The sequence below is a fragment of the Mytilus edulis genome, chromosome 7 (assembly GCF_963676685.1).
Source record: "Mytilus edulis chromosome 7, xbMytEdul2.2, whole genome shotgun sequence".
Taxonomy (NCBI): Eukaryota; Metazoa; Mollusca; class Bivalvia; order Mytilida; family Mytilidae; genus Mytilus; species Mytilus edulis.
Genome location: NC_092350.1, coordinates 75,445,186 through 75,470,309, shown reverse-complemented (window position 1 = coordinate 75,470,309; position 25,124 = coordinate 75,445,186). Strand labels below are relative to the sequence as shown.

Here is a 25,124-nt window from a genome sequence, read left to right as displayed (position 1 = left end):
TCCGAGGATATTTGAAACGATCACACGTAAGTTATCTTTTTTTATCTGAATGGTGAAGTATTTGCATATTCAAAACCTGTAACTTGAAGGTGTTTCAAAACCAAGAATTAGATGCTCTTCGTCTTTTCAAGTAAACAATTAAACAATTCATCGAATATGTGCATACTTACTTCATAATGACACAACAAAGACCTGATTGACATTAAAAATGTATCGCAGTTTTTTGTTTTTTAGATAACGTTATTTGTTTCGATCATTGATCGAAAACATTTCATAGTAAATTATCGATTGGTTTTGGGTGTGTTCGGATTTTTATAAGTAACAGTTGTCACATTATGTTCAAATAACATTGAGAATGGAAACGGGAAATGTGTCAAAGAGACAACAACCCGACCAAAAGGCCGAAAACAACCAGTATACAGCCGAAGGCCACCTATGAGTCTCCAACACAGCTAGAAAAAATCCCGCTCCCGGAGACGGGCTTCAGCTGGGTCATTAACAAAATGTGTAATAGTTCAGTGAAAATGGACGACACACTAACCTCCAAAACATATAAATGAACTAAAATTAAAAAAAACAAAACAAGTTTAACAAAGGCTTGAGGCGAAAATATGCGGTGGGGTTAAACATATTTTGTGAGATATATACCCTCCCACTATACCTCTAGCCAATGTAGAATAAACAAACACACAGCAATACGCACAGTAAAATTCGGTTCAAAAGAAGTCCGAGTCCGATTTCAGAATAGGTAACAACAGAAACTAGTTAGCAAAACTACAATGTCCATTTTCACAGAACTATTACACATTTTGACTTTTTTGATATGCTAATTTGCTAATTATAACCATGCTTTTGGAAATTGGTAAATGTCAAATTTTAAATTTTCAGTTCTTTGACCACACTCATTTTGTGTCCCAAACCTATGCTGTGTCAAATATTCATCTCAATCCAAATTCAGAGCTGTTTTAAGCTTAAATGCAGTGTCCATACTTACCCAAACTGTTCATGGTTTGACTTCTGCGATGGTATCAAGATGCGCCCAGCGGAGCATTTTATTAAGGTTGTCTTGTTGTTTAATCTTTAGTGTTTTGTAGAGTGTTTGTCTATTTGTCGATTTATGGAACATCTTTTAACCATGATGTAATCCATGTTTTTCGAATTACTGATTTTGATTGGATGTGATATCTAGAATCTGTCTTGACAATATGGTATTAACCATATACGTAATACTTAATTCTGAATCCTAAAGTTGCAGAATACATGTACAGTAAATGCGTAGTTGCATACACTGTTTATTTCTATTTTAGGTGATCTGACGTCATTAGAAAATGTGAATTAGTAATGTATTAGTAAAATCTTTATTGGGAAGCGGGTAGATTATAACAAACAAAAGCATTTTTACTTTAATGTAGTAACACTTGGTCTGCACAAGCTAATTAATATTAACCCTTGGACACTTGACACTAAAAAAATAATTTTAACTTTGCAGGTGCAATTACTGTCATACCGAGGACGCAACTCAGATAACATGTTACTGCAAGAACTGCAAGATATTCATCTGCGATAATTGTGTGATCTAACATCGAACATCGAATCAAAAACAAAAATCATAACTATTTGCTTCTATTTGATATATTACGCGACTATAAATTCACAAATGCATGGGGATAATACATTTCCGAGATAATTGATATGAAATTCATGGCTGCCGACATTTTAGTGATTTTGCATCGTGACAAAGTGTGTAATTATAACTTCAAAGGTGATTTGGTTAATTCTTACACCTTTATCAGGTATAAAAGGCCTTTATATAGCAAGAATCTTATACCCTACATAAATGATTGCAGGATAGCAGTAGCAGGACCTAATTATAATCTGATACAAATTATCACTTTCGATCCTCACATCGCAGTATAGCAGTAACAAACTCCCGCCGGAATGACCGGAGGAATCACATGTAGAGTGGATATATTATATGTAGCCTTCTCTGATGCAATACGACTATTATATCTATCAGGACAGAGAGTCATTAACATACCTAGTGTTAAAATTCTTCATTCTGTGAACAACAACAAGATGTTATGTGTATACTGCAAAGATAACTTAGATAAAACCATGTCATGTCTTGGCTTTACTGACGGCAAAGTGTATGATTTTGAACGTTTTCCGTTCCATCCTAAAGATGTTTCTTCTGATGACGTTGGTAATAGAATTTTCATTGATGATGATTTTATTTGGCTAGCTGATAGTGACGGAAAGAAGTTTCAAGTTATAATATCACCAGAAAGATACGAAGCACATAGAAGGTTAACTTACGATAAAGAATTAAAACATTAATATGTTGTGATGCGAACAATGAAGTTAAAGTATACAGAAAACAATAATAGATGACACTGATGCAGTGTACTAAGTGGGTGTATAGAGTTACGTGTTCACTAGATATGTGAGATAATCTTGCTCATTAAAGAGAATACTATAATAACAACAATAAAGTCTATATTGTTTAAATAGAAATATCGGAGGAGCATAAATATCTGAAACATAAACCTTAGATTTTTTTTAAATGTGAAATAAGGTTGTTATAGAAAGTTGGTATTTGGAATCCTTTGTTTATTTCCTGAGATGCAGGATAAGATACAGGGTAAGATATATTGCGCCATAACACCCATTTTTCTTTTCATATAAGACTTCAATAGCTCTTTAAAGGTCATTTACCAAAAGTAAAGCAGATTCCAGATATCTTTTCTTTCGATTTGAGACCCAAATAATACCATTGCAAATATAAGGTAAAAGTCCGAGTCAGCCTTATCCCGCCATTTGAAAAAAAAGGAATAAATATTAAGGATGTACTTAGGTGCAATTTAAAAAATCTAGAATTTAACATTAAAACTAAAAGTCATAAGAGCATAAGTTGAGGAACAAAATAAGCTAAAGTAATCAGAGGTTGTGGAGCTCCTTTTGGATCTATTTGATTTTTTTATATGGCGGGAATAGGCAGATTCGGACTTTTACCTTATATTTGCAATGGTATTATTTGGGTCTCAAATCGATGATCATAAAAATTTAAACAGTTAAAATCATAATGAGGGACCAGCTATCCCCTACTCTTAGATAGTAGCATGATTGGAAGAAGTACAAACAAAATTGAAAAAAAATCCCAACAAAACTTACAAAGTTAGAACCAGAAATGGGAAGTCGAACATTAGAGTACTAACGGTTACTGAACTGCAATTGGTTTGAATAATTAATAGCATTATTATCATAATTGATGTACAAAACCATAAGATATCACAAAATGTGAAAGTTACTTCAAATTATGACGGTCGGTCAAATCAAGGGAGTAAACGAATAAAAGATTTACTGATTGATTGTTGTTTGCTTTACGTCCAGTGGCAAATATTTCATGCATGTTCAGGACGACGAATAAACGAAAGACAGACATTATATAAAAGTACTATTGATGATGATATAAAAGTTTAATTTGAATATTTTGAAAACTTCATTTTCTGCTACATTATTTGAGAAATATATCAATAAAGCAATGATTTAGAACAATAAGTTTGAACAAAAGACAAACATCTCTAGGTGGATGCATATGCAACATTATATATTTTTTATAAAAAGAAAGGTTTTTTCAAACAATAAGTCGAGGAAAACTCATTTTCAAAATAAAATTAACGAAAAGACTACGTTGCAAAACCGCTGCTTAACTAATGTGCTCTGGTATTGATGATGAGGTTATTCATACAAGTAGGAAGTTCCGCCAGATATGAAATCAGGTTTAACTTACTAATCGTCTGAAAATGCCTACACCAAATCATGAATATAACAGTTGTTATCCATTCATCCTTCTTATGGAAATAGTCATAGATTGATTTTGTCAGGTTTTAAGGAGTTCCCCTTTTTTAAATTTACCTTGGATTTCGTTTTTTTTTTGTAAATATATTTTTTTCCTAATATGCTTTCTTTGGTATAGGATTGATGCTTACACAAAAAAGTTCATTTGGTAAATTTGAAATCTTCTTTATGAAAGTTCTAATAGAACGTCATCACAAACAGTATGACCATCTTTTTCTGTCACAGAAGAACACGAAAGTGTTCCAATTTTCCAAATCATGATGTTGTCCGTTCTTTTTCCGCGTATATGTCTGATAATGAGATTTGTAACCGGATTGGTACCAACTTGAGTAAAAGTAAGAATGTAACATGTATAGTTCTCTCGGAAGTCCCAAGATTATAACTAGTTTTTTATTGTTTTCGTTTTGCTTATTTCAATATACTCTATGAGTGGTTTGTAGACTGTTTTTTGCCATGTATGTCATGAATTAGACAAACCCTTAAAGGTGGTACCCAACACTTTCACAAAAATTAATTTGGCTCGTTTAATTTTCATAAAATTTTGTCAAAGTCAATCCTTTAACAAAATATTAAAATATAAAACATTTTGAACCAACCGTTTTGTCAGAAAAAATACACTGATTATATAGCAATTTGACAAACACCAATTTTGATCATTGAGAAGCTTAATATTCCTTTTACAACACAACGTGATAAAAACGTTTAGGTGACTTTACAGAGTTATCTCCCTGTAGTGTTAGGTACCACCTTAATAAATGAATATACGTATTTATTGCAGAAGTATGTTTCTACCTGTAGGAATTAAACACAAAGAATTTCTGCATCAACCTTCTTATGATTATATTGCTTTAAAAATTAAAGGGCTTGCATTTCCTATCATGATTTCTTTGATAGACGATTGCTGCTCACATGGAAGCTATTGAACCAAAAGTCTCAACTGGTAAAGAAAAGAAATCATTCCTTTTAAAACAATTCGGACACTAACATGAGTTGGTTGACCGTGATGAAATATCTGTTTCGCAGATGACGGCAGATATGTTCCAATTATTGTAACCACAATCCCGTCCTCTTTTCCGCGGATGTGAACTACTGAATTAGACTTATTTGTTGTTACATCACGACGGTTCGTGTAGATCAGTCTTAAGTTTTCTATGTTTATTTTATAAACTATTTGGTCCTTATTTTTGACATGGCGTTGTCAGTTTATTATCGACTTATGACTTTGAACGTCCCTTTAATAGACTTTCTATAACTATTTAGGACTGTCCTTCAAATCATTATCTGTTGATCCAACGGCTATAATACTGTTGTATTCTTACCTACTGCGACTGGTATGTTATGGATAAGATCACTTCCCTTATTTAGATCTTGAAAAGATTACTTCGTTGGTTCATTTGTTTTCTGTATAGTTTCCTATTTTGACATTTGTACAAATTTATAAGATTTCTTTTGTTCATGACATTGATGTATAACATTTTCTCTGAAGTTCAACAAACGAAATGAAAGGAAATTTTTATTATAACTGATGATCACCTTTAGAACTTTGAATATTTGTGTTTCTGTGGTCTATTATACGATTTTGTTAAAGTTAAACTGTACATGGAAGGCTATAATTTTGCAGCCTTTAGACTTATAAATACGAAAACTCATACATGATTTATCTCGTGAAATGAGACACAGAAACGTCGTCTCAATTTAATCGGTAAAAACCTTCTATTGTAAAATTGAGTATGGAAATGGCGAATGTGTCAAAGAGACAACCCGACCACAGAACAGACAACAACAGAAGGTCACCAATAGGTCTTCAATGCAGCGAGAAATTCCCGCACTCGGAGGCGTCCTTCAGCTGGCCCCTAAACAAATATGTACATGTATACTAGTTCAGTGATAATGGAAGTCATACTAAACTCCAAATTATACACGAGAAACTAAAAGTAAAAATAATACAAGACTAACAAAGGCCAGAGGCTCCTCACTTGGGACAGGCGCAAAAATGCGGCGGGGTTAGACATGTTAAACCCTCCCCTATACCTCTAGACAATGTAGAAAAGTAAACGCATAACATAACGCACATTAAAAGTCAGTTCAAGAGAAGTCCGAAGATGTAACAAAAGAAAATAAGCAAAATGACAATAATACATGAATAACAACATACTACTAGCAGTTAACTGACATGCCAGCTCCAGACCTCAATTAAACTGATTGAAAGATTATGTTTTCATCATATGAATATCAGGCACAATCCCTCCCGTTAGGAGTTTAGTATCATACCATCATAAAATATATGAGAAGAGCATAACCCGTGTCATGTCAACAACTGGTTTTTAAATATATGTGTTTAGTTCCGATGCAAAGACCCTATAAGTGAATCAATATTAAAGCCAAAATATGCAATCTTTAACGGCCTGACAACAGTATCGTAACTATATCCCTTCTTAATAAGTCTATTTAAAGGTTTTGTTAGCTTCTGAGGTGAATACTGACATTTTTGTGCTTTATAAAGAATATTACCATAAAAGATTGGATGTGAAATACCTGAACGTATAAGAAGTCTGCATGTTGAGCTATATTTATTTCAGTCTGCATTCCTCATGACCTGCTCATATATGTGGAGTTATCACAATATTTTGAAAAGCAACACGAACACAGCCTGGGCTATACTGGTTCTCCTTAGATTCTAACTTTCCCACTTTTAATCCCTTAACATTTTTATTGTAAAATTGAGAATGGAAATGGGGAATGTGTCAAAGAGACAACAACCCGACCAAATAAAAAAAAAACACTACAGCAGAAGGTCACCAACAGGTCTTCAATATTCCCGCACCCGGAGGCGTCCTTCAGCTGGCCCCTAAACTAATATATACTAGTTCAGTGATAATGAACGCCATACTAATTTCCAAATTGTACACAAGAAACTAAAATTAAAATAATACAAGACTAACAAAGGCCAGAGGCTCCTGACTTGGGACAGGCGCAAAAATGCGGCGGGATTAAACATGTTTGTGAGATCTCAACCCTCCCCCTATACCTCTAACCAATGTAGAAAAGTAAAGAGACCATTTTTGATAAGTTTGTCAAACAAATTAAATGAGCTTATATAGATTAGACCGTTGGTTTTCCCGTTTGAATGGTTTTACACTAGTAATTTTGGGGCCCTTTATAGCTTGTTGTTCGGTGTGAGCCAAGGCTCCGTGTTGAAGGCCGTACTTTAACCTATAATGGTTTAATTTTTAAATTGCTATTTGGATGGAGAGTTGTCTCATTGGCACTCACACCACATCTTCCTATATCTATTATACACTGAAATGGGGAAATCCCTATTTCTTAAAAAACTCTTTCGATGGTTTTGAATGAAATCAAGGTGACCATACAAAAATCCAGTTAATTATTCATAGGCTGAAGAATAAATAATGATAATGTTGAACGTCTGTTTTCTGTTTTCTTTTTTAGCTCACCTGGACTGAAATGCCAAGTGAGCTTTTACTTGGCGTCTGTCGTCCGTCGTCGTCGTCGTCTGTTAACTTTTACAAAAATCTTCTCTGAAACTTCAGGGCCAAATTTAACCAAACTTGTCCATAATCATCATTAGGGTATATAGTTTTAAAAAGTGTCCAATGACCCCGCCTGTCAACCAACATGGCCGACATGGCTAAAAATAGAGCATATGGGTAAAATGCAGTTTTTGGCTTATATCCTTGAAACTTAAACTTTGAGAGCAAATCTAACATGGAGTTAAATGTTTATCACGTGAGATGTATCTGCCCTGAAATTTTCAGACAACCTGTTGTTGGGTTGCTGCCCTAGAATTGGTAATTGTTAGGAAATTTTGCCGTTTTTGTTTATTATCTTGAATATTTTTATAGATAGAGATAAACTTTAAACAGCAATAATGGTCAGCAAAGTAAGATCTACAAATAAGTCAACAAGACCAAAATTGTCAATTGACCCCTTTAGGATTTATTGCCCTTTATAGTCAATATTTAACAAATTTTCGTAATTTTTTGTATTCTTTTACAAAAATCTTCTCCTCTGAAACTAAGGCAATTTTAACCAAACTTGGCCACAATCATTTTTAAGGTATCTAGTTTAAAAAATGTGTCTGATAACCCGACAAGGCTAAAAATAGAACATATGAGTAAAATGCAGTTTTTGGCTTAAATCTCTTAAACTAAAGCAAAAGTTTAATGGTTGCATTATTTCATGCATCAATGTAAAAAAATATATCAGGTGAGCGGCACAGGCTCCTCGAAGCCTCTAGTTTAGTAGACTTTTCAATCTTTCCAAAACGTGAGCTCTACGAAAACTTAATTAATAACTCATACATGTAATGTGCACTTTAATATGGTATTTCCGTTTATCCCACTATTTACAATAATATCCTACTGATTGTCTTCCATCAAAAGTGTTAATTGTCCCACACTATTGTGTAGTTAAAAAGTGTAAGATGAAATTGTTGTTTGTGTTGCAATCAACGTTAGATAAATAAACCGAGTACAAAAAAAAGGAATATGGTGTATTCATTCATCGGCCTTTAAGTTTCAGACAACTTTGCACTTTGATTGGATATTGTCTTGCTCTATCTGTCTTTTTTCTCTGTACCTTTAAAGTGCATTTGGCGATAAAATTAATATAAGCTTTCATGCAAATCAAATATTGAACGTTACTTTGGAAAAAAGAAGCAAGATATTCAAACTCATAGGTCGAAAACGATTCAATGGCACAAATAAAAACAAAAACATGGACAAATATAAAACAATTTTAGTGACAATTTGTTTTGGTATATCAGTCTTACATTATCGAAGAAGAGGTGAAAGGTTTCGAGTCAATGGTAGAAGTAGCTCTGATAATTTGTAATCAACACTTTACTTTTACTTAAATACAAATTACCTGTGTGTTAAATGGAAAAGTCCGCAACTCGTTGATCTAGTCTTAGAAAAAAGTTATATCACAAAAATACTAAACTCTGAGGAAAATTCAAAACGGAAAGTCCCTAATCAAATGGCAAAATCATAAGCACAAACGCATCAAACGAATGGATAATAACTGTCGTATTCCTGGTACATTTGGTACAGGCGTTTTCTTATGTAGAAAATTTGATTATATTGTAATTATGACACATTATCTTTTAATGTTAGTTACATTTTATATCATTTATTTGTAAATTGGTTCATTATATTGTCAACAAGAATTTGTTATAAGAGTTTTGATGACAATCATAGTTTCACAGAATAGAACATTTAGTAATTAAAAGAATTATGTTACAATACATGATAAAAGCGTTAAAAAGACAGGTTAAATCTAGTTCTTCGTGTTTACATGGAAACCTTATCATCGTAAGATCAAAATTAAATTCTGTATATATACTTCATAAAGTATATATAACAGGTATATTCTAAAAAAAAAATTTAACAACAAATAAAAAAGAAACAACAAATAACAAATTATCACTGTTGTATGTTGTTGTTGTCTTTTTATGTATGTCTGTTTTTTAACGAATTGGTTTTGTGTGACTGATATCATTTTGTATGTATTATACAATGAATTATGCAGAAGCCCTAAACATACTATATGAACATCGGTTTCTCATTTTACATTTACAATATGTTTGCATAAATAAAATGCTTATTAGGGTACGTGATCAGTCGGAAATTCTAAAATGACGTGGTAAAATTCGAGCACGGATAGGAAACTAAAAGTCGTCAAAACATGAAAACATAAAGAAACGATGGCAAGACATTGGATAATGTTATATTCTTAAATGAAAGTAGGATAGTCAATCAAATTAATCCGAATCTGTATTGTATATCGTTTTTAAGAATGCCATTTATTCAATTTTCTTCCTCGTTTACTTCAATGTCAATAGCGTGTTCAATTACAGTAACAGCAAATATTTCCGTTCACATAAAGCACTTCGATCCAAAAGAACTGCTGTCTTTGTCTTTTTGGAATAGAAATAATTCATGGGGGCTTGCAAAATTTCAGTGATTTTACCACTGATTGGCCCTTTATGCTGATATTTTACAACTCGCTGTCGTTCGTGGTAAAATGTTTAGTATAAAGTGCCAACCCGAGGTAAAATCACGATAAGTTCAAGCCACCATGAATTATTTCTTTAATATAAGGTCACTTGCAAAACTGATAAAATTCGAAAATAAGTCATAGGTTAATAGGTAAATAGGGTCTGAAAAGTATACAAAAGCAAAATAATATTTTTCTTCAAAATACTAATTCAGATACTTGGTCTAATTCTGTCCATTAGAACAACCGAATATTAAAAGCTCATCCCGTCTAACGATGCTTTTTGTCAGAATTGACATTTTCGAGTTAGCACTCAGGTATTAGATAAAAATACCTGACGTTTTCGGTCCTAACATTACCTAAAAGTGAGAAACTCCATTGTTGTGCGTTTTTCGGTGATACCGTTTCTCTAAAAGTTTGATGTTTTAAATAAATGAAGAAAAAAAACTAAAGACGACCTTAATAAAAAAAGGAAAAAACAAATTTTACAAGATACATGTAAAATGTATTTTTCTTTTTAGAATTGAAATTTAAACCAAAGAATGATTCGGGACCATCCTGGAATAATTACTTTAACATTCTATTTTTACATGATACAGTTTCACTTTTCTCCTGAATGAAATACAAAATAAATTCTTAAAAAGAAAAAATAAGATAATGATTGTTTCGCGATTGCAGGAGAACTATCGTGATAAAAAGGGGATATTTCCCTGCTATTTATAACAATTCTTATCATAAAGACGATTTGAATGCAAAGACTTAACAAGAGGTACAAGAAAATGTATTTGGCTTATGCTTTTTGATCTTTGTGATTGCATTTTGCATATGATGTCATGTATGTGAAGACTTGTTGGAGAAAAACACACTGATGTGCGCTTACAAGTGAACAATTGTAACTGTGTTTCGTCGTAATTAGAAGTTTTAAGGGGGGTTATGGCCTAACAACAGCATTTCCGTATCTCGGGATTTCTATTATTTTAAATACAAACTTATAAACTAAAAGGACCATAACCAAACTTATAAACTAAAAGGATCAGAACCCTAAAACGCAATCCCAATCTTCCTTTTTGTGGTATAGAGCCGTGTGGTATTATTTGATAGATATACATATACTTATACGAAAGTTATTGTCCGGAAAACAAAACAATTTTTTTTTTGCCCTTTTTTCCTAAATGGTTTTCGCAATGTCCCCATAATCAATTTTAAACCTCCCTTTTGTTGTATGGAATCCTGTAGAACACTTTTATAGAGATCCATGCACTAATACTCCAAGTTATTGTCTGGAACCAAATGTGTTTGGACGACGATGACGGCATCGTTTTACCATTATATAGCCGCAAATTATTTGAGAAAATAAAAAAAAACCTATTAACATAAGGATTTATACAAAGAGAGCAACCCATTACGACTTCCTCAGTCTTTCATCTAGTAACTTTTTGCAACCACTTACCCTTAAAATGGCAAATTGTTAATTTATTATAAATTTCGGCAGTTTATTTAGAAAAATCTGGATTATTATACGAAACAAATATCGTTAAGGTAATACTTACTGTTGTAGAAAATATCAATCAAATGGAAGAGGGGCGAAAGATACTAGAGGGACAGTCAAACTTATCGATCGAAAAACAACTGTCAACGCCATGGCTAAAATGAACAATTAATAGTACAAATGACATAACATAGAAAACAAAAAGAATAAACAACACGAAACTGGTGGTGATTTTCGGTGCTCCGGAAGGGTGAGCAGATCCTTCTCTACATGTGGCACCCGTCGTGTTGTTCATGTTATTACAGGCCCGGTAAATTGGTTAATTCGGTAGGTCACATTCATGAAAAGGGAAGGGAATGTAGTTAGAACGTAAGGAACATATCTGTGAAACGGTCATTCTATAACGGTCAACCAACTCGTGATGGCGTCCGTAAAATTTACGAAGGGATGATTTAATCTTCACCATTTGGAGATATTGGTTTAATATATTCCTTGTGAGCAGCAACCCTCTATCAAGGAAATCATTAAAGGAATTACAAGCCCGGGATTATCGTATCAGTTTGGATATATATTCCCTATGCAGGCGCTGGTGGAATGTTGCTACATAGAAACGGAAAGTTCACAATTTGGAAGCTAAAATAATCTCTTTTGTCGTAAAGTTTTGTTTTCAATCGATCCTCATTGTCAATTTCTAGATGTAAGTCAAGATATGAGACAGACTAAATTGTATCTGTTGTATCCTTTATCTCTAGTTAGATTGGGTAAATGCGTTCAACAGTGTTTTCGAATTTTGAATTTTTTAGTGAGAGAACATCATCTATATAGCTGAAAGTAAAGTTAAAGGATATTGCCAACTTCTAATCTTTTTTCATAAGAAGTTCCTGTATGAAGTCAGTCGCATAACAATAAAGAAACAAATCGGCAAGGAGAGGGACACAATTAGTTCCCATTGGATGGAATTAAGACAAGTCTTTATTGGGTTTCTTTGTAAACTGTAATGCAAGCAGTACAAATAAAAGTCTGCTATCAAAAAGTCGTACTTACTGTCCATAGGAATACCTACAACCTGTTGATAGACGTTTTTGCCGAAATGTACTTAATGTTTTCAAGGAGAAAATTAGCAGCTTGAAATGTATCATTATAAGCACAACCCGTTTTGTGAGTACTTGGAGGTTGTTCCTAATTCTTGAAATACATTTAGGCGTATTATGTTATTCTTTTTTTTTCAAAATGTGCTATTTGAATATCCACAACATTCATATATGTATCTAATTAAGAATCAGAATTCCAAATAGAAACAAGTGAAACTGCGAGCTACTGCTCACTGATGATACCCCTCCGCAAGTGGATAATATTAATAGTATAAAAATATGCAAGTGTTCTGTAAACAGGAAATTGTCGAGTGATGACTCTGGAAACGCATTACACGGAAAAGCTGACATATATAAACCCTGAAACCAAATGTCAGAAATCCTTGTATTGTAGTTTCTAAGAAAAATGTGGCGAAAATTTTCAACTTGGCTATCATGTGTAAAATCATACAAGTGTTCGGTAAAGAAGAAGTTGTGAAGTGATGAATCTGAAAACGCAACGCACGGTATAGCTGACTTATATAAACCCTGAAACCAAATATCAGAAATCCTTCTATTGTAGTTCCTGAGAAAAATTTGAAGAAAATTTTCAACTTGGCTATCATGTGTATAATCATACAAGTGTTCGGTAAACAGAAAGTTGTCGAGTGATGACTCTGAAAACGCACCACACACAAAACTGACTTATATAAACCCTGAAACCAAATTTCAGAAATCCTTGTAATGTTGTTCCTGAGAAAAATGTGACGAAAATTTTCAACTTGGCTATCATGTGTAAAATCAGACAAGTGTTCGATAAACAGGAAGTTGTCGAGTGATGACTCTGAAAACGCACCACATGGTAAAGCGGACATATATAAACCCTGAAACCAAATTTAAGAAATCCTTGTAGTTTCTGAGAAAAATGCGACGAAAAATATTCATAGGACGGACGGACTGACGGAAGGATGAATGGATGGACAGACAGAGGTAAAACAGTAAACCCCCCTTTTTTTAAGCGAGGGTATAATAAAGTATTTTTCAAGAAACCGTTTATATTACTGTTGATCAATAACTGTAAATTAAAACCGCAAGGCAAAATCCAGATCAATCAGATCGGATGGAAATGATAATGATGACGATGATGATGATAATATAATAATGATAATATAATAGCAATTAGAATTGATGATATCATTTCAAACGGGGTGATGAAGAAAAGTAGAATGTTACCTGATAAATTCGTCGCGAAGATGGAAGGGACTTTATAAAATATGATAGAAAATGTGAAGAAGTAGCACAAGCAAATTGAGATGATGTTTGATTATCAAATATATCAGAAAAACATAGAACTTGACTTTGTGGATGTAAAATCGTAATGAGTTACGTCTGGATGATACTGACGATCATCTTTTGTTGATAGTTTTAATTTGTTTTTGAATTTTGTATTTATATGAAATTCTTGATGTTGTATATAAGAACGTTGTTTTAAAAAATCTATTGTGAAATTTCTCTGATTTTCCATAACATTTTGTTAAATGTTATATTTCAACTAACTAGTCTTTGAGTTTCAATGTCGAAATAAAGTTGGTTATGCGACGGAATTGGAAAACCATCAGCATACATTCAATAATTGTTTTAAGCTTTAATAACTGTTTAAACTGTTTTCAAAATGTGATAACATTGTATATATAATATATATAATGATTGTGAAGTATGTATATATAAGTAGTGTGATGAATAAAGATTATTCTTCGATCTTAATTTTGTTACCGCTTACACCAATATTTATGATACGATTAAATAGCGACTTCAATGACCTGACGAAACTGTTTTTAATCTTTTTTTAGATAGACGACGATATAAGTTGTTATCCTCTCAGTCTTGAACGATATTAAGGTCCCTTAATTATTATGTCTTAAATTCGACGATTCACATCTCAAGTAAGAGGAATCTGATTTTGAACACTTACGCCTAATGTTTTTGTTGTATATTTGAAATTTAAACTTCTGCAGTTTTATTTTTTAAATGAACTTATAGGTGGTGAGGTGTTATGAAATATGGATGTATAAAGTTTTGAATGAAATAGTCATTCAATATGCTATATTAGTTGGGTCAATATCCCTAACGGACCTTGAGATGAGGAACACAGATGTATTACTCTCAGTAAAAATTAAGCCCTTCATACAATTGTGGAAGCTGTGACCTTATTAAGGTGGTATGGTAGTCTAAAATAAAAATGATAGAATTTGTTCATACTTTGTCAAAATGTAGTATCTATTGATACATGATCAAAAATATTATAAAAATGATAGGTCACCGTGCATTTTCTCAAGCTACAGGTTGTGACAAAATGACAAATTTTGTATGGATTATACAGGAAAAAACACCATTTTGTGAATAGAAACTAAACAAAATGATAGAATTGTAAAATAAATTAGGAAAAGATTGCTTTCAGACAATGCTTTGAGAATATCAAAAGAAAAGATAGGGTCACCGTACGTTTTTTCCGGCTAAAAATCAAAATAGGAAAATTTCATGTAGAGTCCTTCAGAAAATGCATTGTTATAGAGTTACCTCCCCTTAAAATGCCAATTTGAAAATATTCAAAAACAACCAAAATTAATCTACACTTGTAAAAATATTAATATTTCTAAGTTATATTCTTATAAATTGATTCTTTAAAATGAAAATTCACATTTAATTTCTGCATTCCTACATCAAATTTTGCTAACTTGATAGAAAATATGGACCTTAGATTCTCTGTTTTTTACAATCCAAGATGGCGAAAGACACCCATACCACCTTAATTGACATAAATGTACTAGAACTGGTTTTTTTATAGATTTTGTAGATTTATTTACAAAACAATGATGAATTTGTCGTGGGTGAAACATGTTTACGGACACCCAAACGTCAAACTACATGTACCTTGGAAAGTGGTGTAACAGCTCAACATATTAACTGACTACAACAATCAGTTGAAAAAGACCTATACAAACATGACGCAAAGACACAGGTATGTATGCATCACTACAACAACATAGACACTAAGAACTGAAATGTCGACAATTAAATTCTTTATCAGTGTAAAAGACACGATATTTTGCATAAAATAATGTCTGTAATAGCAATGTAGATCAGGAAACATAGGTTTTTTTTAAACATGCATATATGTTAAACTAAAAGCAATAGCCGTACTGATATTCGTCTCAAAAACTATCAGACTATGTGATTGAACAGACGTTTGATATTGTACATATACTTACATATGAACTTATTATTCTTTAATCCAAAACATTGTCATGAGAGTTCCTGGCGATGTACACACAATGCATTACTTTAGCTATTATATACTGGACATTGGACAAAATGGGTTGATGTATATACAAAGAGTGTTAAAAGTGTGTAAACACATAATGAAGTCTGTAACTTTGGTCATTTTCATGATGACGATAAATTTAGAAAATCTCATGGAAACACTCAACGTAAAATGCTTCCTTTATTTTCATGCATGGTGTTTGTGTATAAGCTGGATTCTAAGATTTGCTATGAATTCATATTTATTATTATGTAAGACACTCCAAATAAGGATGTTCGCATATAAAACAGTACTTCAGAATGCTTGAACAATACAAGAGGATAAATTGGTCACAAACTAAAGACCTCTTCAAATGATAGAAATAGAAAAATAGAAATTCATATGCTCAAAGTGCGTTTTAGGATTTAATTGCGCTTCCGAATGCATTATAAGACAGTTTGGTCCATTCAGATATAATATTCTGTTAAAGTCGGTCTAATCCTAATTAATCGTATGGCCAAATTTCGACTGAATTTATAAGTAGCATAACATTAGTTGTATTAGTAGAATATTAACAATAATACCACTCTGGGGTGAACTCCTGAAGGGGAAGTCCACAAAAACTGACAAAATGAAATGCTCGAATATAGCAACCAATCGAACAAATGAAACAGAACGTGTAGATTCAAAACTTGTTTCTTGCAGATTCGGAAGAAAATGGTTGGTATTAACCTATATATAGCTAGTTGATAGAATAGGGATTTTTATCTTTTGTTCGGATGACGTTTACTAATCATAGTTAGTATAATAAAAGAAAGAGTAAATAAATACAAAATTCAATTATATTTCAATTTTTATGATACATTATTTTACTTTTTTCATTCTATAATTGTAATGAAGATTAAAAAAAAACAAGAATGCAAATTCTACCATACAGTGTTATTTCTACAGATTCATCATGCTGGACATTGTTCATTTTTCTTTGACATTCTGTGTAAATATTTCACCCCACCTCCTTTTACGCGTTGAAGTGCCAGCATCAAACTTTTGAATGTTTTTATTATTGACTTTGCCTTCCATTTCTTCAATATATCTTCTATTAAACCAGGTAAATCTTTAGGAAACTTGTATAAACTGTTCTCAACTTCATTGATGCTCACTCCTAGTTCTATTCCCAATTGTAGTGCACAGTTTCCTACCTGATTTGACAACTCTTTCAAAACGCCGTCATTGGGGATTTTTTGGAGATCAAAGTCCGCAATATCTAAAAATATATAAACATATTCATAAAAAATGGTATGGTTAATAACCACTGAAGATAAACATGTACTTAAAAGTTAAGTAATTTTCTTATATATACATGTTATTGCCCAATGCCTACTATATGCATTCTTAACCAGCAGTCATATTTCAAAGGTGCTTATCCTATTCTTGCATTTAAATATTAAATACACAACTATCTAGAAATTGGTTGCCGTGTGAACATGAAAGAAAAACAACCCTTACATTTAATCAGTTGGAACCGCTTTTTATGCAGCTCTGAACACCATATTTTCAACGATTATTAGATAGAATTGTTTCAAGGAGTGTAATCCTTACATATGTATTGATTGTCCACCATAATACCTTTTCTTCCATGTTCATACAGTAACTGAGCAATGTTCTATTGTGTTATGTTAAAAAAAAAATATTATTGTCTCATTGTTATAAATCAATCATTGTAATCATTGTATGAAATTTAAAACCTGTTAGGGTCATTAATTGGATTATTTATGTATTCTTATTATATTAAAGGACACGGTATGATCAGGGACGTTGTTGGTTACCTTCCGGAATAAGTTTATATATAGATCACAAATAGCCCTTGTATTAAGACTAAACAAAAACAATGATTTTTTTTGTGTTCCAGTGATAGAAATTTTGCATAGCAACGGTTTTATTAAATAGCAAAATCATTACTTATGTTTTCCTTTCTCATTACAACTAGCATTACTCAAGGTAGAATTGTTTGTTAAATAATAGCATCGAGTTGCAAATGAATAGTCAATTCAATTTCAGTTAAATAAATGCTTAGCAACAACCTAGCACCAAAAATACTGCCTAGTAACTGTTTAAAAATTTGTAATTTCTGCCATATGAGGTACAGAATTTAGCATTTTTTAAATTGAAGACATGAGCACTAACGTAGACCACCATGATGTTTTAACCATAGAAAGATACGTAAGAAGAGAGTTGATCGTTGAAAAGAATGGGATGGTCTGCGTTGGCGCTGATGTCCAATTTTCCAAACATGATTAATTTGTAATGTTGTAGTTTGTTTTACACTTTCCGTCGTTCATGGCCTTTTCAAGGTCGTAGCTTGCACAGATTTGAGCACATATCACAATAAAAAAAAAGGTTCTATGTGGACGAGCAGATACTGCTGTTCATTTAAACGGCGGGATGGGTTCCAACTTCAAAGTTTTAAAAAGGGGGGCCAAACACGCCTTTAATCATACCTTGTTCTTTGTTGAACCGCATTAATGAATTCGATTAATTTTAATATATTACTCTATTTATTCCACTTGACTGGGCGGAGTTTAACTAGTTCGATCATCATAGACCAGTCCATATATAGACAGGAGTTTTAGGATAAACTCATAAATGAAGTGTCCAGTCATGGTCATTGATCCGGTTAAAATATGTATACACTTATAGAATGTGTATTCACAAAATAAACAATGAGAAACAGCCGTTTATTTTCTTGTAAAGCAAAGTTTAAAACATGTTTGAGTTGTCACATTATTGGAGTTTGTTAAATTGAAAGTTAAACCTCAGTTTCAAAATATGCATATGTCGTTATTTTATAACGTTTTGAAATACTTTTTTCTCAACATTATAATCCGAATGATTTTAGGAGGATTCACGGGATAAATACGGATTTTTTGTGTTATTAAAATTTGCTGTTACAAAATATTAAAAATTATTATAAATTAAGGAATGTATCTCCCTCACGCAAAGCTCTGATTCCTTTCACGAATTTGGTAATACTTTTTGGACCTTTTGGATTATAGCTCTTCATCTTTTATATATGCTTTGGATTTCAAATATTTTGGCCACGAGCATCACTGAAGAGACATGTATTGTCGAAATGCGCATCTGGTGCAACAAAATTGGTACCGTTGATTTTATTACTACCACTGGGTCGATGCCTCTGCTGGTGGACTATTAGTCCCCGAGGGTATCACCAGCCCAGTAGCCAGTACTTCGGTACTGGCATGAAAATACGGATTTTTTGTGTTATTAAAATTTGCTGTTACAAAATATTAAAAATTATTATAAATTAAGGAATGCATCTCCCTCACGCAAAGCTCTGATTCCTTTCACGAATTTGGTAATACTTTTTGGACCTTTTGGATTATAGCTCTTCATCTTTTATATATGCTTTGGATTTCATATATTTTGGCCACGAGCATCACTGAAGAGACATGTATTGTCGAAATGCGCATCTGGTGCAACAAAATTGGTACCGTTGATTTTATTTTTTATTGTAAATGAAATTGATCATATTCAAGCTAGGACATAAAGGGTTTAAACATTTATATTTTTATGCCCCATTTATGGGCATTATGTTTTCTGGTGCGTCCGTCCGTTCTTCCGTCCCGCGTCAGGTTTAAGTTTTTGGTCGAGGTAGTTTTTGATGAAGTTAAAGTCCAATCAACTTGAAACTTAGTACACATGTTCCCTTTGATCTGATCTTTCTAATTGTAATGCCAAATTAGAGATTTTCCCCCATTTTCATTTGATTTTCACGGTCCATTGAGTATAGAAAATGATAGTGTGGAAGGGGCATACGTGTAGTGGGTACATATTCTTGTGTTATATATATATTTGTTTATAAAACACGTTTGAAATAAATGTCACTATCAGAAAAGTTTCAAACAGAATAAAACAATAGCTGATTCTTTAAAAACAAATCAGTTTTACCACATGTAAATGGTAAAATTAAACTATTTCATCTCTTATTGAACACTTAGTACTTTTCTGTATATCTGTTTGGTAACACTGATAGGTCATTAGAAATCAGTAACAATAATCAATGGAATAATATAACGGCAATCATCCTTATCGCACACATTTTCGAATAGACTGTCCTTATGCAAATTGAACCGTAAGCTCCGCCCGATCAGTTGAAATAACATTAGTAAAACATGTATTGCTATGAAAGACACTGCTATACGAAAAAATCAATGCAACCTGATAATAAATTATTCAAATAAGGCTTTCGAAAATAGTGGAATTAATTACTTTTGGAGTGTCAAGAACTCGTTGGAAGTACTTGATAAATTGCATGCTTATATTGGTGATTTTGAATCTGTTCAAAGTTTTGATTTTTCTACCCTCTATACCACATTGCCTCACATTCTCATCAAGAAAAAATGCACACACCTAAGTAAATGGGCATTTAAAAATTCAGAATGTGAATATATCTGTTCAAACTCTTTTAGGTCATTTTTTAGTAGCAATAAACAAAAAAACTATGTCAATTGGACATGCTTTGATACTACATGTATATATGCCCTTGAATTTTTACTAGATAACATTTTTGTTCGCTTTGGGGATTCCGTATATCGTCAGGTTATCGGAATTCCAATGGGGACTAACTGTGTACCTCTTATTGCGGACCTGTTTTTGTATTGCTATGAGTTACAATTTATGACAAAAATAAGCAAAGACCCATCGAAACAACATCTGATACACAAATCTAATAATACTTTTAGATATTTGGATGATATTTTGGCTCTCAATAATGACGACTTCAGTATGTATATTAAAGAAATTTATCCTGTTGAACTTACTTTAAATAAAGCTAATACTAACAATGACCACTGCCCTTTCCTCGATCTTGATATCTATATCACTAACGGAAAGCTAAATACTAAAATTTATGATAAAAGAGATGATTTTTCATTTCCTATCGTTAACTATCCATTTTTAGATGGTGACGTTTCCTTGTCACCATCTTACGGTGTTTACATATCTCAACTTGTACGATTCGCTCGTGTATGTAATAAAGTTTTAGATTTTCACGAGAGAAATTTATGTATTACTGAAAAATTATTACACCAGGGTTTTCGATATCACAAACTAGTCAAAACATTTACTAAATTTTATCATCGGCATAAGGACATCATTCGTAAATATAGCTCCACATGCAGACTTCTTATACGTTCAGGTATTTCACATCCAATTGTTTTATGGAAATATTCTTTATAAAGCACAAAGGTGTCAGTATTCACCTCAGAAACTCACAAAACCTTTGAATAGACTTATTAAGAAGGGATATAGCTACGATACTGTTGTCAGGTCATTAAAGATTGCATATGTTGGCGTTAATATTGATTCACTTATAGGGTCTTTGCGCCGGAACTAAACACATTTATTCAAAAACCAGTTGTTGGCATGACACGGGTTATGTTCTTCTCATATATGTTATGATGGTATGATACTAAACCCCTAATGGGAAGGATTGTGCCTGATGTTCATATGATGAAATCATAATCTTTCAGTCAGTTTTATTGAAGTCTGGAGCTGGCATTTCAGTTAACTGCTAGTAGTCTGTTGTTATTTATGTATTATTGTCATTTTGTTTATTTTCTTTGGTTACATCTTCTGACATCAGACTCGGACTTCTCTTGAGCTGAATTTTAATGTGCGTATTGTTATGCGTTTACTTTTCTACATTGGCTAGAGGTATAGGGGGAGGGTTGAGATCTTACAAACATGTTTAACCCCGCCGCATTTTTGCGCCTGTCCCAAGTCAGGAGCCTCTGGCCTTTGTTAGTCTTGTATTATTTTAATTTTAGTTTCTTGTGTACAATTTTGAAATTAGTATGGCGTTCATTATCACTGAACTAGTATATATTTGTTTAGGGGCCAGCTGAAGGACGCCTCCGGGTGCGGGAATTTCTCGCTACATTGAAGACCTGTTGGTGACCTTCTGCTGTAGTTTTTTTCTACGGTCGGGTTGTTGTCTCTTTGACACATTCCCCATTTCCATTCTCAATTTTACTACAGAGTAATGTGAGTGAACAAAGGAGTTTGTTATCAAACACAATAACTACGTGCCATGATAATACAAATGTAAGTTATCATGTCAGCTCTTATTTTATTTCACCAGATAAATAGTTCTATCTGTTTTGTTTTCAGTGCTGTAAAAGGTACTGGTATCATTATAATTACAAAAAAAACTTATACATTTAGAATAATGAATATTTTACATGTATGAGTATTATAAATTTACTGACGTTTAAATTTAAATGTCGTAAATTCATGTGTTTCTTTAAAAGTTGGTGATTTATAACTATGTCGTGAAATATTACAGACCTATCAATGATTGAGTAAATTACAATTAGATTTACCATTCAACTTATCAGTCATAGTGTCCTCATCTTGAATTTGTTGCTTATCGAATAAGTAAGAATCATATGCTATTGACACTCTTAGACAAATACTGATAATAGTTATATTCAACAATCTTTTCCATGAACATATCTAGAAAAACTATTATTTATTACTTATGTATTTGTACCCGATTGGCTCATTGAAGAAATAACTATTATAATGTTTTTAAATCTAAAAAGTTCTAACCTTGTAACTTATTTTCTTCTCTAAAAACCTGACAAAATACAATATATAATGATTAACAATAGACACTGCGTCATTACGTGAATGTAATGATTTTATCATAGAACAGTGAATAACGGTATTATAATAATATGATGTTTTAAAACTTACGCAAATTTTGTACGAATATGAATCATTAATTGCACCAGATTTCAAACAGTTGAAAAGGCACATCACAAATAAGAAAGTTAAAAGCATATAGACACGGCTTGTAACGTTTCTTTTCTATAGTAAAAATTGAAATAGCAAAAGAAGTCTACACGCAAATTCTCTAAGCAAATGGTAAAAGCAGAAGCTCAAACACACCAAACGATAGATAACAACTGTCGTATTCCTGAAGTGGCACAATAAATCTATATCTATCATTTAAAAAACTACGACATAGTATTTGGCGGCTGTATTTTACCTGATTTATAATGACATAAGCAACTTGAAGTGTGCCACATGTGTAGCAGGATCTGAATACCCTTCTGGAGAATCTGAGATCACCTCTAGTTTTTTGCAGGGTTCGTGTTGCTAAGTCTTTAGTTTTCTATGTTGTGTCTTCTGAACTATTATTTGTTTCTTTGTCTTTTTATTTTTTAACCATGGCGTTGTCAGTTTGTTTCAACCCATGAGTTTCACTGTCCCTCTGGTATCTTTTGTCCCTCTTTTACATTTAAACGAAATTAGTATTTTTCTTCAATATATCTTTTGTTACTGTGGAGACAAGGAATTCCAAGAAACAGTCTCTTTTTATCATCATTTCAAGAGCTGAAATATACTTAAAAGGCCAACTTTTATTAAAAACAATTCAGCTTCTTTATACTCGAAATCGTTTTACTATTTAGGTATTTAAAGATATCAACAGAATGGCTAACCTATGGTGTCCTTACTTTATCTTAACGACAACAGAGAAGATTTCAGCTTCTCAAATGTGAACTTTACAAGCAACATTCAGGCGGCGCCTACATACGGAGTATATATCTCACAACAAGATATTCCGGGGATTTTGTTTCCTTGATAAAGGGTTGCTGGTCACAAGGAAGCTATTAAACCTATAGTTCCAAATTGTGAATTGCAAATGTTCCTTTCGCAAATGTTACGGACACCATCACAAGTTGGTTAACCTAAAGGGAATATCCGTGTCACAGACGATATCGGATATGTTCCTTATGTCGTAACTACATTCATGATAGGAAATGCAAGCACGGGAATATCGTATCAGTTGGGAGATATATACCCCGTATGCAGGTGCTGCTGGAATGTTGCTACTTAGAAATGGAAAGTTCACAATTGGAAAGCTGAAATCATCTCTTTTGTCGTAAAATTTTTCTTCAACCGACCCTCATTGTCAATTTCTAGATGTAAGTCAAGATATGAAGCCAACTTAATTGTATCTGTAGTATCCTTTATCTCCAATTCGATGGGATAGGTGCGATCCACATAGTCACCAAATTTTGAATTGTTTAGTAAAAGAACGTCATCTATATAGCGGAAAGTAGAGTTAGAGGATATTGCTAACTTCTTATCTTTCTTCCTAAGAAGTTCCTGCATGAAGTCAGCCTCATAATAATAAAGAAACAAGTCAGCAAGAAGAGGGGCAGAGTTTGTTCCCATTGGGATGCCGACAGTTTGTTGAAAAACACGTCCTCTGAATGTAACAAATATGTTGTCAATCAAGAAATCAAGCATCTTGATGATATCGGTTTCAGAAAATTTTTTGTTTGAATCAGAGTGATTCTTTACAAAGTAGGATTTATCCCTCCCTAAGACAATATACTTGTATCTACGTTGGCCATTCTTTTTTATGAAGCAAAGTAATACCAACTCTTTTAATTTGTCTTTTAGTTTGGAATGTGGAATACTTGTGTAAAGAGTAGAAAAGTCAACTGTTTTAATTCTGTTACAAGATGAAAGAGAGTTAGATTGTATGTACTCTAAAAGATCTTTGGAATTTTTAAGTATCCACATCTGATTCACGCCACCTCTAGAATAGGCAGTTTCACAATAACTTTGAAGTCCGTCTTTGATTGCTGATAAAATGGATGTTAATAAATTACGCATGTGTTGTCGAAATACGCATCTGGTGCATGACAATTGGTACCGTTAATGTTATTACTACCACTGGGTCGATGCCTCTGCTGGTGGACTGTAAGTCCCCGAGGGTATCACCAGCCCAGTAGCAAGTACTTCAGTACTGGCATGACAATACGGATTATTTGTGTTATTAAAATTTGCTGTTACAAAATGTTAGAAATTATCATAAATTAAGGAATGTATCTCCCTCATGCAAAGCTCTGATTCCTTTCACGGATTTGGCTATACTTTTTGGACCTTTTGGATTATAGCTCTTCATCTTTTATATAAGCTTTGCATTTCAAATATTTTGGCCACGAGCATCACTGAAGAGAAATGTATTGTCAAAATGCGCATCTGGTGCATGAACATTGGTACCGTTAATGTTATTGATATGTTGTTCGGTCACTCCTTGAATATTTTGAAAAGTCATTTTATAATTTAACGTATTGGTTATTTTAGGCACCTGCATATGATATCTACTTTGAATATATATTTTGAAATAATGAAGTGCCTTCAATTTTATAAACAATTTACTACGAATATTTTTATCTTAGGTATTATACCGTTCTTAAAAAGCAAAATATCAATTGCACTAAGTCAATGTAATACATTTGTATCAGAAAGTATGTCCTTGGCCTAATCATTGTACAACACGATAGAG

The 25,124-nt window shown here is 32.7% G+C and overlaps 2 protein-coding genes across 2 annotated transcripts in view; one reads left to right on the top strand and one right to left on the bottom strand.

Annotated features, from left to right (window-relative positions):
- The window catches only part of LOC139482234 (uncharacterized), a 398,699-nt gene that overhangs the window by 120,252 nt on the left and 253,323 nt on the right, over positions 1-25,124 (top strand). The window lies entirely within an intron of this gene.
- Positions 16,662-25,124, bottom strand: part of LOC139482528 (uncharacterized) — a 47,726-nt gene continuing 39,263 nt past the window's right edge. The window contains exons 10-11 of the mRNA XM_071266440.1: positions 22,367-22,394; positions 16,662-17,000 (exon numbers count right to left, since the gene is read on the bottom strand). Of these exons, the coding sequence (XP_071122541.1) occupies positions 16,693-17,000; positions 22,367-22,394 (336 nt within the window). The 3' untranslated portion in view covers positions 16,662-16,692. The remainder of the gene's footprint in view (positions 17,001-22,366; positions 22,395-25,124) is intronic.